The sequence below is a fragment of the Salminus brasiliensis genome, chromosome 7, assembly GCF_030463535.1.
Source record: "Salminus brasiliensis chromosome 7, fSalBra1.hap2, whole genome shotgun sequence".
NCBI lineage: Eukaryota > Metazoa > Chordata > Actinopteri > Characiformes > Bryconidae > Salminus > Salminus brasiliensis.
Window position 1 is genome coordinate 23884251 of NC_132884.1, and position 19101 is coordinate 23903351.

General features: G+C 40.5%; 1 protein-coding gene across 1 annotated transcript in view; it reads right to left on the bottom strand.

Annotated features, from left to right (window-relative positions):
* Nucleotides 1–19101, bottom strand: part of raver2 (ribonucleoprotein, PTB-binding 2) — an 81313-nt gene that overhangs the window by 60857 nt on the left and 1355 nt on the right. The window contains exon 3 of the mRNA XM_072684255.1: nt 2758–2824. Within this exon, the coding sequence (XP_072540356.1) occupies nt 2758–2824 (67 nt within the window). The remainder of the gene's footprint in view (nt 1–2757; nt 2825–19101) is intronic.

A 19101-nucleotide genomic window follows, 5' to 3' on the forward strand; every position in this document is an offset into this window, starting at 1 on the left:
AATTCCAACACACACACGAGTGACTTCCCCCTCCTTCCTAAAGGGCTTTTGGAATGAAACCTTGTAAGCTTAGCACTGAAGTGAAGAGGGTTAGAAAATCATGGAGGAGCAGTGCTTTAAAAAGAAGAAGAAGACATTTAGCTTGGTGTCTATTTCTTAGTAAGCAGTCCGTAGTGTGAACTGAGTGCTAATCTTGACTAGAATTTCATCTACTGTAGTTGCAATTTGGTCTAAAGAGTACAAACAAATGCAAACAAATGTTTCATAAGTAGGCATAAAAAAGTAGGCATAAAAAAGTAGGCATAAGTAGGCATAAAAAACACCCACACACACACATGCACAGCATGTGATCTCAACAAGACTTAATAACAGTTTTGCGTACTACCAAGTTCTGTCTTCTGTGAGTTCACACAGTTCGGAACATGGCATGAATGGAAGCGTGGACGTGTGCAGAAGAACCCCAAACATAATGATGGACAGATAGCTCTGAGGTCAATCAGTATCCAGAGTTGGTTCATAGAATGGAAACTGAAGCTTGCATTGTCACTATTTTTGATGTGAAAGACAACTCCGCATTGACAGACCTTGAAAAGCGGCTGTACACTTTAGCCAAGGAGTATTCATGAAACTGTGCCCCGTAACAATGACAGAGGAGGAGGAGGAGGAATTCCCACACCACGGCTGCTCAGCTTAGGGAATATCACAGCACACTTTGCCACTTCGGTCACAAGCAGGCACTGACGTGGACTCTCTCTGCCTCAGATGTTTGTTTCTGTGTGCCTCTCAGTCCTAAAGGCTGGCGTTTTTTATATCTCACTGATATTTCATTTGATACATTGATAAAATTGCCTAATGTCGCTATTAAGGTTCCAATGAATTTATCAGAAAAGCATATCATTCTGAGCATATAAAAGTATATTAGTCAATAGTATTGATTTCCCTAAATTTGAACTCCTTAAATACAGTATTGCTGACAAAACTGTCAGGCACTATCTTCTATATCACCCTTCTTCTCGTCCATTATCTCTTCCACCCTCTTCTCATTCTTTACAAAGCTAGACTGAAATTATTTTCATCTTCGTCCGTAATAGATGTTCTAACCTCTTAACCTTACGCAGGTCATAAACCAGTCTTAAGACCCTTTCAGAAGGGAAGAGGGATCAGCAGAGCTGTGCTGGACCTCAGACAGGCATGCGGCGCTCTGATCCTCGACACCGGAGCCTCAACCGCAGAGAGGGGGGGAGGCGACAAGCCGGGGGAGGATGGAGAGTGAGATCATAGGGTTTCACCTTCATCCCCGAACATTACTAATTAGAGGGTGCAGGAATGCCAGCTACGCCACCAGGGGTTTTCAGGCCCAGTGATATTTCAGAGACCCCGGAGCTGCGTGTAAGAGGGCTGGTTTCCATGCAAGCTCTGCTAATCACACTTGGTGTTAGCACTAGCCTCTAGGAGATCTGTATCTCCTTCAGTTCAAGCTTTCCTGTCATAACTGGCTCGGGGAAAGAATGGTTGCGGACTATGGTGGAGGCCCACATGACATTTTCAAAGTGTGGAGGCCCACATGACATTTTCAACCTCATCCTTATGTGGCAGGGAATGGGCTGTTTCGTTTAAATGCCCATGATCCAAGTCTCTTAGTGCTCAGCATCAGCTGATTCCAGTCTGGTCTGATCTTTGTGTTTGCATAAACAATGCAGCCACACAGTTTAGATAAGACAAGCTTTTTTAAAAAGGTTTTATAGTGTGTTTAATATATTATAATCCAGTCTGACTCACCTCCCTGACCATTCAGTTCCCAGTTTCTTTAAAACACTGCAAATCAATTTGTGTGTGAGTGTGTGTGTAGTGGCACACACTCTGGACTGATATCTGTTGTTTGTCGACTACTGATGTGGGTTTTTGTAGCATGTGTATATTAGCACTAGCGTTAGACTCCACTTGGTTCTTAATGCACTCCTCAGTGCTGGTATAGTTTTATAAAGTTTCAGATATTCTGTTCTGTTGTTCCACTGTAAAATAGCTCCACCCTGCAGACTCTAAAATCTTTTATCTACCTTCTGAGAACGTCATGGGCAGGGTCTGGGTCTGGTAATCATAATTGTCGCCTTGATGACACCAAATGCCATAGTTAAAACAAAGACTCAGAACGTGATTGGGATTAACATAGCCCAACATTCCCAACCCATTAAAATATGCCTGTATCTGGATCAGATCAGGACATCCCTATTTTGAATCTTTCTGCTTGCCAGGCAGCATACCATTATTATGAGCCTAAATTGCTAATATTTATGCATTCTCCACTAAGGTTGGCCTAATGTTAATCAAGTACTGAGAAGCTATATCTAACTCCGGCTAGATGCAGCTTTTAGGCCACGTCAATGCAAATGCAATTACGTTTTAGATTTTGCAGTCATTTTCAACAGAAATTTTAATTTAATCAAAAAACTTTTATTAGAACTGAAAGATAAGACAGAAAAGAAGCACTGCAAGCATGCAATGCACGCATTATGCAACAGCACAATTTAAAGATTCACCGACACTTCCATCGATTAAGGTGCGACATAACTAAAGCAATTTCTCGCTAATTACTCCTTCAGAATCCAGGGCTCTTAACCTCCAGGTGAGTGTGTGGAATCAGACGGTGTGGGCAGACAGGTTTTTGTGGAGAGTGTTTTGACGTCTGAGATGGAGCGATTTCAGAAGAGATCCATTAGAAACGTAAGGACTGGTGGATGACTGAAGGAGGGCAATTACCTGTTCCTTTGTTCCGGTCCACAAAGCAGTACTTGAGCTCGTACTCCCGCAGAATATCATGGACCTCCTGTGGGAATAGATGGGTGGGAGCGAGAGGGAGAGAGAAAGGGAGGAAAAAAAAGAAAGAGAGAGTGAGAGAGAGAGGTGTTAAAGTAAATCTAATATATATATATATATATATATATATATATATATATATATATATATATATATATATATATATATATATCCCTCAAAATAGCTTTATGGATAGTGTTCAAATGACAAATAAAATAACTGGGTTCTAATTTACCATAGAACATATCATGTGGCATGAAGCATGAGGTGGTAAGTAAATATGAGTAACTGTGTTTTTCAGGGTGGGTACATGTGGGCGATAACTGTCGAGGATTATACATAACATGAGTGTTAATTTTATAGCCACTCTGCCATTACACAGATCTACACATGGTTTATAGGCGTTAGGGCTTATAAAATATGTGGCTATTTCTATGACATATATGCAATTTAAAATGTATTAGATATAATATTATTTTGATAGAGATTAAGGGGGGGGGGGGGGGCGTTAAGGCATTCGGTCAGTGCATCAGACATTATGAGGGGGGTTCTGAAAGGCTGGATTCCTGCATAGTTTTGTGATTTTCCTGCTCAAGCACACTTGATTGAACCCACCCATTAATTGCCAGAATTCCATTCCAACTGCCAGGACCTGAATTTTCCAGCTCTAGGTTTAATAGCTTGTTAGAACAGGGAAACTGTGCTGGACTCGGCCCTCAGTTCCCCACTCATAATACAGATAATACAGTGATGAGAGGACAGTGGATTCCTCATTTTCAGCATTACACTGTTTTTTTCCTCTTATAATGCCATAAAGCTACACATTAGGGCTTCTAATGTTTTGCCATTTTAAACCCAGACTTACAAAAGCAGGAAACATAAGTATGACATAGTTTGACGGGCGACTCAGCTTTCACAGCAGCTGACGTGTCATGTTCAGTGCAAGTGTGTATGTGTGTGTGTGAGTGTGTGTCTACATGTCTGAGGAGAGGGTGATGAGAGGAGTGTCCAACACAAGGCTGGCAAACACGCCAAGGGCACACTTAACCTCAGGAGCTCTTTTAACATGGCATTAAAACACGGCAATGGAACTTCTAAGCAAAATGAGAAACTGACAGCGGCAAGATTTTAAACAGCAACCTACAACCCCAGATGAGGGCCTGACTGCTATAACACGTGGCTGAAATGAAAGGTATATCTAGGCTATATCAACAGTAATGAAAAAACAATATTTAAAAGTAATTTTTATTATCAGACATAACTTGTATGTCTCTTGTAGGGCTCTGATGGCATCGTTCCTTGGAGAAAATGTCAGTGATTTTATCATGAGAATTCTGTTGAATTCTGGTTTCCTCTGACACTAAAACACTGCAGTAATTGCAGTGGCATTATTAGATTTATATTGAATCAAATTCATGTCATGTTCAAACATCATCTTTTTGACCCCACATCTATCATAAATAAGGCCAATCTTAAAACTGTTCACATGCTCAGTGCTTGGACTCCTGTGATTGCTACTTTAAATGTTATTTAAATCCAGATGTAGGATATTTATTATTCAAAATATTAAATTTAGCAGAAATGCAATAAAAAAAATGGCATGTATCATCATACTATAATGAAAGGACACTACAGATTTTTGGTTTCACACTCTTCACAGGCAACTAAGACTTGATTGCAGAATAAACAAAACATTTTTTTATTGTTATAAATAAATAGTTTTCGTTACACACAGTGACCCTGGCCAAGAAGAAGCAGATAATAAAATAAAAACGCAGCATGCATTCAGAGCAATTTGGAGAACTCAAATGAAGTATCCTTCCCGGCACTTGGTTACTCACAGTTTTCTACACACATAAAACATCTACATACACAAACTGGACCCTCACTCACTACAATACACAACTATGGCTCACGGACAACTCACTACGGACAATAATGCAAATATTTCTTTTTAACTCACACATACACTTACATACAGATAAATATGTACATATGTATACATACATATGTACATACATACATACATATATATATATATATACAGACACACACTATTCCATCTGTATATTTTTGTTTGCTTTTTACATTTCTATATTTCTATATTTTCATATTTTTATATTTTATTTTTTAACTTAAATTTAACTTAAATTTAACTTAAATGTAACTTTTATTTCATTTATTAATTTTTTTTGTTGCACTTTTGCACTTTATTTCATTAAGTTAAGGTTTAGTTTAAATTTAGATCTTATTGAATAGCTTTGATGTGGGCAGACTGTCAAAAAAGCATTTCACTGCAAGTTATACTGTGTATTACTATGTATGTGACAAATAAAATTGGATTTGATTTTGATTTGAACTTCGAAAAATGTTAAAAAAAATACATCTGGAGCAGAGTTTGTTTAAAACAATTCGTTTTTAGAGTTATTTATTTTACTTCTAATTAATTTCCATTAAGAAATGAAAAAGCAGCCAGGTTTCGCACCGCAATCAGATCAGTCAGTAAAGCGCTATTTAACTAGTCTAACTCTCTAACTGTCGGCATCAATTTCATTTAATTTACTGATCCTATTAAATAATACCAGCTGCTATTATCTGTTCATATTTAGCTCTTTACAGTCTGTACTGGTGAAAAAAAAACACTTCACTTTACATGCATGCGTACACACACACACACAGTCCCATTTACTCCTCATCATGGTAGCTGCAGAACTATCAAGAAGTGACATTAAAAACCCTGTCATCACAGTGTGTAAGTATGTAAATCAGGCATCCTGCTGTAACCAAACTCCATCAAACACAGAGTCCACTGTGTGCTACTGATCTTTATCACTCACACACACACGCGAGCATGAAGAGCACACACACACACACACACACACACAAATCTCTTCCTCTTGCCTTTTATGTCCATGCACCAGGCGCTGCTGTCACATCTACTGTGTGTTATTATAAGTGTGGGAAATAAAACAAGCCTTGAAGGAGTCTGTAGTCTCTAGTAGAACAGGAGCTACTATCCTGAGTATCAGTCTACTGAGTTATGCTGAATGAGTTCAGCATATTGGCTGTAATAGTGCTCCTGCGCAAACACTGACCATTGATTCTGATTATAACAATGTTAATACAGTGTTACAATCGGTAGAGTTACAGTGTCTGGGTATTTTCTGTGGCATTCTAAGTGGATCATCTATTGTGTACTACGTTCATGCTGTAGATAACTGATTCAAGACTCAATTACATCCTATATACCACATTCACCCCACTGGCCTCACATTAGAATAGGAACAGGAATTAGAAAACACATCACTTGGTCATACATGTTAATGAAATGGCACAGAACATACCAAAAGCATAAAAAAAACAAACACAATGCACAGTACAGTAATATTAGATGTGGAAAAAAACATTGATACAAGATTTGTGTATTGTGATAAAACTGCACACATAGTCAGGTATTTATATTGTAATATTACAAGTATAATTCCATATGTTATATGCTAAACATACTCGTGGGACCTTTTTGGTCAATAACTAGCTGTACTGTCAAGAGTTGCCTTATCAGTTTTAGAGCATCAGCATTTGAATGAAATTGAGCAGAGTATAGCTCTGTACAGCTCATAATTCATTCTTCTACCTCTATCAGCAGTCACATCATTGATAAACCCCACTGACCCAGTTCCACTGGCAGCCATATATGCTAATGCCATAACAGTGCCTCCATCATGTTTGGCAGATGATGTAGCATGCTTTGAATCATGATCAATGCATAGTTAATCTTGGTTGCATCTGTGCAAGGAATCTTGATCCAATTCAATTCTCCTCAAGAGTTTTCCTCCTCAAGGGTTTTGTCCATCACCAAGGAAAGGATCATTTCACTGTACTTTTTTGTACTTTTTTTTTTTCTTCCAGGTTTGTTTTTTGTTTTTCTAAGGTTGGCCGTGCTGAGCTCCTACTTTTTAGAAATGTACTGAATTGTGGATTTGGCCAATCCTAACATCCTGACAGCTACAAAATGCAAATTCAACACTTGGAATCAATGGCAGACCTTTTATCTCCTTAGTATGTTGAGAACTAATGAGGGAACATATCTGGCCATGAAACTGTTTATAAGTTAATTGTCCAATTACTTTCGAGCATGTAAAAATGGAGGGTCTATGTAAAAAGGGCTGTCATTTCTAAATGATATTTACGGCATTTAGCTGACGGCATTTAAGGCATTTAGCTGACGCTCTTATCCAGAGCGACTTACAAGGTTACTGGTATTACAGAGGTGGGCCAATGTAGCGTTAGGAATCTGGCCCAAGGACTCTAGTTACACTCTTACTGGTGTAGCGCAGCACAGTCACCCAGACCGGGAATCGAAGCCCAGTCTCCCACATGGTGTGGTAGTTCACTGGCAGGTAGTAGTGTTATCTGTTGCACCACACCAACCACTACAGTGGTACAATGGTAAGTGTAACATTCTTGTTAAACAGCTTGAATTATAGCTGAAAGTCTACACTTCAATCAATCGATTTATTCCAAATCCATAAAGGTAGTGGACCGTTTTTTTTTTATTTATCTTAGACAGAGGATTTGCTGCTTTTCTATCAGTGCAGTTTCAAAGTGCAGTCTAAACAACTCTTCTTTATATAAGTTTGAAATGCACCCTGTATGGCATGCTTAGTTAGTTATTTTGCTCTTTCATACACATGTAAACACTCACTTCTACACAGATTTTAATGTACAATGCACATAAAGATCCAAACAAAACACTGGATCTGCTACTCAAGCAAATCTACTCAAAAACAGAGAGCATTTCAAAGAGTAATTCAGCATTGAGCTGTGAGATGTGTTAACTTTCTGTTCATTTCTGCTTAAACTATTTCCCAAGCAGCAGCAAAACTGGCTTTGGGCAAAAGCTCAATAAATCCGCTTAGCTTAGAGATAAGTTGGCGAAAAACGAAATGTACTTAATTTACCATTTTACCCCAAAAACAAGTTTATGTGGTTTCTCACAATGTATGACAAACTGCTATCTATAAAAAGTGACAAATGTGCAGATAAATTCAGTATTCCACTGACTCTTAAGTTGTTAGCAATGTGAGATCATTTATATGCCTTACAGTATTAGAAACCACATAGGCAAGATGATCAGAGATCATACGTAAAACAATTATGTAACATTTTTACCTTTAAAATAACAGCTTCCAAACTCCACTGACCTGTAATAGGGAGAATGGCACCCATATTGCTGCTACTCTGGGCTCGGAACACTGCTAACTGCATTTTGTAACTCTGGTGAAAAACAACGCTCGTAAGAACTGCGTAAGAACTGCGTAACACTGCGTAACCTCATACGTGGTCATATTTATATACATTCTTGTAATATTATTGTAGACCACATGCTTCTTTCACTTTCAGTGACAATTCTGCATCCTACAGCTTGTCCAGAAATGCATGTGTAGAGTGTGCCCTAAAGCAGTGTCTCAAAGCTTGAATTACACATTTGAAGTGTAGGGGGAGCCCAGGAGCACTAAATACTTAAGGTTCTGCTTTAATAACTCAACAATGTTTGAGTGGTTATAACAATTCCTTAGTTATGTTAACTAACGTTAGTTCGTTAGTTATGCAAAACTAAAGAACTAAACCTCAGTGTTTGGTTGATGAGTTGAGTTTGGGGTAAGGACAAAATGAAGTACATTCAGTTTAGTACTTGTTGGAAAAAACAAAACTTGACTTTGTTGACAATGAAATCATTGATCCTTTGTCACAAACACTTGAAAGCAATATTCACTGCAAACAGTCCTTCAATGTGTGCAGCGTATCAGAACACATCTGCATACTCTCTCTGCAGCAATCAAACACAAGCTGCAAACATGTGAAACTCAATACTCAACTCTTCACCCTCAATCCAGCCGGTTAAATGCACAAATTCATTTTTGTCCCATCACATCCTGTCTGACGCTCAGTTAAATGGAGCCTAGTCTTTCGTAATTCACTTTTCTAAGCCCTCCCAGAGAGCAAGGAGCTGTCTCTTTCAGCTTCTAATCAGAGCCACAGAGACTAACCAACACAATAAAGCCAGCTTCAGCTGCAGCATCCTGTAAACCCACCTGCTTTACACACACACACATGCTTACAGTAATGGACTTTAAATGGGCAGCACAGCCTGGCTGAGACAACACTGGAGAATATGAATATGGATTAAGATGTTGGGAGGGTTCTGCTCAGAATAGTGTGTATATATATAGTATGTTTAAGTTGTATTAAAATAAAAACATAAATTACATTAAAGTAATAAAGTATATTAAAGTGTAAAGAATCACACTCTAAGGACTGCAACATAACATCTGGCATACCAAAGAGAAGTGGGCAGAGCTTTACTTCACTGGGTTAATCCCACCAGTCCTATGTAATGGCCTGTATACTCACTCACTTACTCTCTCCTCCACACACATACGCACACACACACACAGACATCACTGTGCACAGGAATTTTAATCAGACGTTTCAAACAGACAGCTTGTACCTACAGTGCTTTTGAAAATGCCAAAGTTAAACCCGGGATGCAATTTAAAAGCATCCCAGCACACGCCTCCTTCAGTGCTGCACGATATAGACAAAATACTACTACAACTGCACTCTCAAAAAAGGGTTCTATAAGGGTTCTTTAGTAAAGGCAGTAGTTCTATATAAAACCATCTCAAAGAACAATTTGAATGCATAAATGTTTCCTAACCTCCTTAAATGGGTTTTCAGGTTGGTTGAAAACCTTTTGTAGATGTACATGTAGCCATAACAGTAGTGCCAAATATTGAGTAGGTCAATAGATCTGACCATTCGAGGCGTGGACTCCACAAGACTGTCCTGTGGTATCTGGCACCAAGACACTAGCAGCAGATCCTCACACATGGAGCACATCAATAAGCCTTAGGTGCCCATGACCCTGTCCACAGTTCACCAGTTGTCCTTACTTGGACCACTTTTAGTAGGTACTGACCACTGCACAACAGAAAACCTGAAGACCTGTCTGATGTTTTGGAGATGTTCTGACCCAGTTGTCTAGCTGAGTCTGAGGATTCTTTTGGGTTTCCATTTTTCCTGCCTTAAACACATCATCTTCAAGAACTGACTGTTCACTTGCTGCCTAATATATTCCACCCCAGACACCACTGTAGGTGAAGATCAATGAATACCAAAAAAGCTAAATGTTACCACGTGCCACATGTTACCACGGATTGGTGCTAATGTTATGGCGGATTGATGTATATACCACCTTTTATAAAAGGATTCTATATAACACCAAAAACAGTTCAAAGAATCCAATATAACTACTATATAGAAAGTCTTTTGTTTAGAGGGTGGCATATATGGCATGTGTAACATTTTCATATATAATTATATTTAATAAAAATAACATTCCCCTGATATGGATAAAGATTAGCCAGCTGTACTGTGACTGTATTTATTTTAGTTGGATTACATGACCTTTTTGACACTTGGTCACATCATGTGTTTAAACCAGATACAGATCCAATCACTCGAACCATATCAGGAAGTGGTCTGAGATGCACTTGAGTCACATGTTAAACAGCAGTGTAAACACATCCGTCTCAATCGCAATCCTTCCCAGTACAACTAAAACACCAGTAATAACAGCATATTCCATTCCAGCGATCAGATTTCAGTCTGACTGATTTAGGGCTCATTAAAAGTCAGTCATGCGGCTCTAGAAGTGCTATATAACTGCTCTCTGTGATTGTGATTCAGATTGGCTCGCAATTAGCAAAAATCAAAAGTCTTATGATTTTATGGTAATGTTTCTGACTTTGTAGCACTATTTTATAACAATTCATGGGCTGTGAGCTAATGTTAGCCCTGCTCTAATATACACTTATGAGTGTACTTTTCTTTTTTTTGAGTGGTTCATGGTTTTCCCATTGTTGTTGGTTTGCATGATTAATTTTTTTGATACTTAATAATGATCATAATCAGTATTAAAATAAGCACCAGTTTATCGAATGTGCTGTTGTTTAATGTTCAATGCCTGTGCATACTAAAATGAAAAGCTTATACTGAATGATACTTTATGATTAGTTTCATTCTCACACTCCTAAAAACACCCTCAGAAATCTATGATTGGTCAGGAGGCTCACAGCACACGGTGACTGGTTAGAGGCCCATTTTCACCACATGCGTTATTGCGTATTAGCACAGCAGACGTTATAGCTGATATCTTGTGTGGCCCGACAGCAGTGTGTGCCATGGTGAGCAAAATTATTCATACAAGCCAATTTCACAATCAATAAAGACTCTTATTATCCTCACAAACATTGCTAAATGTTGTAGCACTGGGTTGTAGCACTAGGATCTGGTTGTGGCTCTAACAGAAGCCTTGACTAATAACTCACTGCTGCTTGGAGGCTTTTTCACGCTGGGAATATGATATCGCAGAGGACTCTCTTATTCTTTATTCAGCATGGAATTATTCGCTCTGAAAGGGGTTATATTAGTACAGGACCACAAATGATGCCAATTTTTGCTGTAGGTGCACACTTCCACATGTTCCAGATGACAGTGTTACATAATTATTCCCCATTTTACCTCACATTAAGCATCATTTTCATTCTGGCTATGGTGCAGCTCGTAGGGGTATAACAAGTGATTAAATTCTTGATTTGGCTGGATGTGGTACGACGTTGTTTCTATTCAAAGTTTTCAAAACAGCACAAAAATGAGTGTCTGGGAATGTATGTTTTGTAAATTTAGTAAAAACAAAAGTCCGCTCAACATTGTGTGAAAATAAAATGTCACATTTACATAAGTAGACACTTCACTTAGTACTTAGTTAAAGCACCTTTGGCAGTAATTACAGTCTCAGTCTTCTAGGAAATGATTCTACAAGTTTGTCACACCATTCTTTTGAGAGTTTCTCCTATTCTTCCTGGCAGATTTGTTCAAGCTCAAACAGACTGGATGGGATATGTAGGTGCACAGTCATTTTCATATATCTCCAGAGATGCTCTATTGGGTTCAGGTCAGATGTCTTCCCAAAGCCACTCCTGTGTTTTGTTGTCAGTCAGCTTTGGATCAGTGTCTTGTTGGAACATAAGCTGTCACACCAGCCTGAGATCTTGAGCACTTTGGAAAATGTCATCCGGGATTGCTCTATATTTTTCTGCATGCGTCACAAAAAAACATCCCCACAGCATGATACTGCCACCATTGTGTTTGACTGCAGGGATTGTGTTAATGAGGTGACGCTCAGTGCCTGGTTTCCTTCACACACGGCTTTGGGAATTGTGGCCAAACAGTTCAATGATATTTTCATCAGACCAGACTCCCAACGGTACCTTGTCAGGTACCTTTTAGCAAGGAATGTCTTCTGTCTGCCCACTCTACTATAAAGGCTTGATTTGTTGAGTGCATGCACTGATGGCTGCCCTTTGAAAGCTTTACCCATCTCCATCAAAGCATCTCTTCATCTTTTAGATAGTGACCACTGGGTTCTTGGTTACTTGTCTTACTAAAGCCGTTTGTCTCGGATTGATCAGTTAGGCTGGGCGGCCAGATCTAGGAAGAGTGGTAGTTTTAAACTTCTTTCATTTGAGAATAATGGAGGCTACCATACTTCTGGGCACTGCAAAAATGTTCTGCTTATTTTTTTGTATCCTTTCCCAAATCTGGGCCTTCAATAAACAATCCTGCCTCCTCACATATCTGGATCTTTTTTGGAACTCATTGTCTGTGTTTTGCCTCCCATCCACATAAAAACACATTTTTTGGTCACTAGAGCTGTTTGAAAACGCTCTCCAAGGTGGTGATTTTTGAAAACTGTTTTCAGTGTTGTCTGTCGTGTCTATGAGGACAATTGAGCTTTGTGCATGACTGTTCCTGGCTGAATCTCAAATACCTCATGACTCTCTAAATAGTGAACTAAATAAGCCAGCATCGACACCCAGGTAGCACTAGATTTAAGATTTAGACATAGGAATAAATGTAGATACTGTTCTCCAACATGCATATACTGCTCTACATTGATTAGAATATGTAAATTGCGTTACTTGTAAAGGATGTATGTCTGATTTGGGTATTTTCTTTTTTCTTTGTGGTGGTTTTGATGTTTTTCTTCATTATGTACTTTCACACCATACAGGGCTACAAAGCTCCTGCAAGGTCTTGCTTTCTTCTCTGACATGTACCATCAACTGTGAGACTAGGAGACACATGATTGTGTGTCTATCCTAATTATGCCCAATTCATTCAGACAGTCACATGTGGACTCCAATCAAGTTGCAGAAGCATCTCAAGGATCAATAATAGAAGTGGGAATCCACCAAAGCTTAATTTGGAGTCTCAAGGGTCTGAATTCTTATGCAAATAGAAAATTTCAGTCTTCAATTTTTAATAACTTCATAAAACACTCCAAACCCTTCTTTTGCTTTTTCTTTGTGGACAACTGTACGCTGACTGACGAAAAAATTCAACATTTGGAAAACTTGGTTTGCAGACTTTTCATATGGACTGTACAACATTGGAGAGTTTTGACTGATCCATTCTGACTGGGTTCTTACAGTCATATGAAAAGGTTTATGCACCCTTAGTCAAATGACACGGCTTGTGCATTGTCTAATTTTCGCAACACAAAGTAGGAAGCAAATAATAATATGGTCATTTGAATTTTAGAAATAAACATATGGCATGTCCATGGCAGAGAGTTCAAGAAGGCACAACTGGCTTCACAGTCCTATCATCATTCAGCACCATGCTAGCCAGGGTGTGTGACTATTAGCTGAGCAACAGAACAGGCATCTCCTCCAGCACGTTCAGCTGTCTAATGCAGTTCAGAGTGAAAAGAAGGCTGGCTAGCTTAATGTGACTCTTCATAGGGGGAGTGCCAGTGGGTGGAAATTGGAAAAGACTTAATAGTAGGTATAAGATGGTGGCAATATGCAAACACTGAAAAAATCTGCTATCTGCTAACGTGCTTGGCATACAATGATACAAGGTGTGTTGGTACACCTCTGTATCTCTAGCAGTGATTTCTCGCATCTTCTGTACTTTCACTTACATCAGCAGCCTCTAATAAAGCCTGAGTAGAGTATGATCAAGCAATAAGTAAGGATGCCCTTATACTGAGGGCTTCTCTCCACAGCTATATTGAGTCTGATATTTCCTTCATGCAACATTAGTACATCTCCTACAGCTCTGCTTCTCAAAGTCAGCCCCAGGAACCACATGCACTGCACATTTTTGTGATTTCCCTACTCCAACACGCCTGACTCAGCTCATGAAGGGCTTGTTAATTAGCAGGTGAATTAAATCAGGTGCGCCTAAGCAGAAAAAAAAAACACTAAAATATGGGGTCCACGGGGTCCCGGGATTGCGAGCCGATCTGAATCGCAATCACAGAGAGCAGTTATATAGCACTTCTAGAGCCGCATGACTGACGCACTTTGTGTTCTTTAAGGAGATGCAAATGCTGAAGTCCCAGAAAGGAAAGCAGACTGCTGTCACTCGCTTCAGCACACATGAGGTGTGCGCCTACATTAGGGACCGACCAATATGGAAAAAAAACATAACTTAATGTGGTCACACATGAAACACACGCCAGTAGTTACTTGAACAGAGTTTTGTGAAATATAGGATTCTCAGGCTCAGGTAATTACTCTACAGCAGGATACTACTAATATGCAGATTTACACAAAATATATAAATAATATAAATGTATCCCTCAAAAATGCTGCCACATAATCCACAAAATATATGGATTATCTGGGAGCAATTGTAGCACAGCTTTGTTAATCTTATTGTATCAATACAAACTCAAAATATCTGCTAAACTGATAAAAATATCATGATACTGAGATCTCACTTCCAGAACCTTAATGTTGACTGATATGATCGGTCAAACCATAACACTCAGACCCTGGTGGACATGGGTATGTCCAGGTATAGGCAGCTTGTCAGCAGAGCATCAAACTAACAATCTCGCTGGCAGAGTCTACCCAGATAAAGGGCTCACAGAGCTGTGTGGCTGCACAGGTCAACAGCCAAGTCCCAGACAAACGCAGCAGCTTTTCAGAGCCAGGACAGAAAGGAAGAGCAAGCCTTTTTTGGAAAAGCTGAGCCTTTCATGCTGTTTAATGACTCCTCATTGCCTATTACTCACAAACTTCACAACAACTGACAATTTCAGAGCCAGCATGTGCTCAGGGAAATAACACAGATAAACCATCGACCCACGATGCGGAGATATCTGTGAGATGACAGGGAAGAGTGATGAGACAGGCAGTGTGTGTGTGTGTGTGTGTGTGTGTGTCTGTGTCCAGTTTCTAATCTTTAACATCTGCTACTGACACAATGCAGGGCTCAATGAGCTGAACAGACGGAGAAGGCTATTTGTTAGTCGTCACATGACCAGGAGCCAATCACTTAATTGCATTCCCCATGTGTGTCTTTGTTGCCCCAACCTGTGTCCAGCATTACTTGTTCCAGTGAGGATCTGAATAATTCAAAAGAGGGAGATACATGACATGCACAGGCGGTGTGTGTGTGTGTGTGTCTCTGTGTGCTTGTTTATGTACATTTCTAGAACATAAATGCTCTGACTCTCTGTTGGACAGCCAGAGGAAACAGGATTAATCAACAATATTAGGTGAAAAAAGGTTCAGTTTAAGGGGAAATATGTATGACTTACGAAAAAGGTCCAGTAAGGTGAAGAGAAAGAAAAAGAGAAGAAGAATGAGTCTGTGTGTGTGTGTGTGTGTGTGTGTGTGTGTGTGTGTGTGTGTCTAAAAGCGAGAGCAACAGAAGGAAAGAGAGACAGCAAGATGAGCTTGAGGTGGTTTGCACGACATGTGTCCTTACTGATAAGTCACCGCTGTCTGACCTAATCACTTCAGTGGTGTATATTTGACTCCTACTCTGAGCACTAAAGAAATCGTGCTGAGTGTGTCCATTGGTTCAGACTGGTTCAGATTGTATTTAAGTGAAAATGATGACATATGAATCAAGCACATGCAAAGCTCTTTATCCTAGATATGCTCTAACACAGCCGTGTGTTTACAACAAGGCACACTGTACAACCATCACCGGCTGGAAGATTCGGCCTGGTGTTGAGATGTTGCATCTTGAGATGCAATCAATCACGGCATGAACTGTCCACACCGTAACGTCTGTATGCCACTAAAACCTCCTTCGCCTCTGACACCAATGCAAAACATGCCTCAACAATGCACTCTACCTGAAATGAAAAGTGGCCCCCTTCACGCACTGACTTTACGTGTACACACCGCCAACACTAATGTCTGTTTCCCGCACAGCAGACAGGACGCTCTCTCTTACCTGACTGTAAGAGACTGAAAACGAACCACGAGCCGCCCTCGAATGTCTGAGCTGTCTCCGGCTCTGGAAATATTGCTCTTTGCTCAAGGTCCCCAGCATCCATCATGTTTACAGGCACTAATAATGTGCAAAGCTTCAGCTGGAAATGCCACTGCCAGTGGCTTCACACCGACATCACCTACAAAATATAACCACCTCCAGCCTCTTCAGGCCCTCTGCCATAAACATCAGACTATTAAAACATTTATAAAGTCTCGATTTTAAAAACAGGTTCAGAGGGATGAATCAGTTGATCAGATTGGCGGCTGCCACTCTTTAAATACGTCTTGCCTTTCCAACTCTGATCTCTCAACAATGAATACAAATGAATGCGATACAACCGCTTACACTGGTGTGGACTGATTACATGTACCAATCAGCCATAACATAACACTGTCCATTTTATCTGATCCACCTACCATATTTTTCTACAATCAGAGGCTGCAGTCCATCTGTTTCTCTGCATACTCTGTTAGCCTCTTTTCACCCTGTTCTTCAATAGACCTCACAGGACCACCACAGAGCCAGTACTATTTGGGTGGTGGTGTGGTAGTGTGTGTTGCGCTGGTATGAGTGGATGAGACACAGCAGTGCTGCTGGAGTGTTTAATCCACTCGTACCAGCCCAACACTTACTAACACGCCACCGCCATGTCAGTGTCACTGCAGTGCTGAGAATGACCCATCACCCTAATAATACCTGCTCCTGACCATTTGAAGAAAGGTTAACAAAGTATGCAGAGGAACAGATAAACAACAGTCTGTAATTATAGAACTACAGAGTGCTCCTATATGGTAAATGGACAATGAGTGTAGAAGAAGGACGTTCATGTTATGGCTGATCGGTGTATATGTTGGTCTGGGCAGTGCTAGCTACTGTATTTATTTCAGACGAAAATCAATTTTGTCTTGGTATTGAGCCAGCAGAAATCCCAGCAGAAAATGCTAGATGGGATTTGGAAAAGAAATAAGGTCTGATCCAGTCTTCTACCAAATCTATCCTAGAATATCACACTCTCAGGGTACTTGGGGTAGTAGAGTGAGTACTTTTATAGGCTGTTTACACCTTGCCTTAACGTACATTTCATATGCTGATTGTGTGTGGATGGACTTTGGCCAGATTTCGTTCGCACTTAAAAAAAAAAAAAAGTGTCCCCAGTGTGACCAGATGAGATCTCCTCTACTTTCCCATGTAAAACCACATCAACACGTACATCATTTCCATTTAACTTCCTGTGACTTCCCTACTGTGACTTCCCTGCTGTAAACATGGTTTCTCACCTGCTACTACCAGGGTATTACACACAATCAAATCTTGGGGGGGGGGGGGGGAAGGAGATAAACAACAGTGAATCAGTCATTGGAGTCGTTGTCTTGTAGCTGTCTGGCAGGGGCCAGCGCCACTAAGGTCCAGAGGACGTTTTGGGACATGGAAGATGGAAAAGAGTCAGAGTAATACTGTGGTATGTCTTCAGGAGATCGTGGGGGGTTTTCCACAAAGTGACGGAATAACAGACGGTTCACACTTTCTTGTGTTGGCTCCATCAAAAAAAGGGGGACTGGTTAAACTGGAACTCTGCAATACCACCAGCTGTGGCCGATCATCTACCTTTAAATAAGCGTGCGTGCGTGCATGCAGTGCACAGGCATAATCACAACATGTCCTGGGTGTGTTTACACCTGGCATTTCATGTGGTCAAGTGAAAAGTGAACATGATCCAATCCGAGAAAACTTATGTTAGTGTGCGGTTCAACCCACTTCTTAGATGATCATCCAACCAAGAGGAGATCTTCAGTTAAATAAAAGAGCTTATTTTGAAACGTATGCACTATATTGACAAAAGTATTGGGACACCTGCTCATTCACTGTTTCTTCCTAAATCAAGGGCATCAAAAAGAGGTTATTCTGCTTTTGTTGAAGTAACTCTGTACTCTCCAGGGAAGCAGGCTTTCTACTAGATTTTGGAGCACTGCTGTGAGGTCAAGATGCTGGATGATCACCACCCCCCACCCCCACCTCATCCCCAACTCCCCAACTCATCCCAAAAGTATTGGATGGAGCACCATCCATCATTCTAGAGAACATAGTACCCCTGCCCCACAGCTCTCAATGCTTTGAACCCCTCTATATGCTGGCATGGTGCCAACAGTTTCATATTGATCTACTTCTTGACGTGGTCTAGACCAGATGTGTGCGTGTCAATTGCACATCTGTGTCAGCAAAGGGTGCAACGGAAAGTAGCTGGGTGCTCTCACTACAACCCAGGGTAGCTTGTTAAAATGAACCAGCTCGTTTTTACTCTTCATAAAATCATGAATATTCTCCGAAACGATGCGAAACACGACTGATACGACGTCCCTTGAAGACACCACGGCTTTGAGTGTGGATGTTTCGCTGTGCTAGTCACCAGAGGCCGGTGAAAATCTCTGTGAGACATTCCTCTGGCCACAGACACGGCAGCGTGTAGAGGAACCGCGTTTCGGAGGCAGCGTTAAGGCTCACACATTCACAGCCTTCATTTCACAGTAAAAACAGACCCGTTAGCTCAGCTAACGGCATATACGGCTAACAGCTCCTAACAGCAGTCTAGGGGCGCTTTCCACTTCGTTCTCTGAGAGTTTGGTCACTGTGAGGCACATCTATAGCTAGCTAGGTTGGAGCTGCGCACGCTCATTTCCAGGAGTATTTTCCATGAGTTTCGGACATCGGCCTCTTCGAAATCAGATATAATATCTGATTATGAAATATCGACGGTGGAGAATTAGCTAGCTAAATGACCTTACGTTAGCTGGGTAAGTGCGGGGTGTCCTGCCTCTCCGGCTGAACCCTGAACGAAACGCTCTCTGAGGTGAGCACGGCACGAGCCGTCGATCACGAGGACTCCGTATTATTTTGTGAAGTGGCCGTATCGCATTTAAA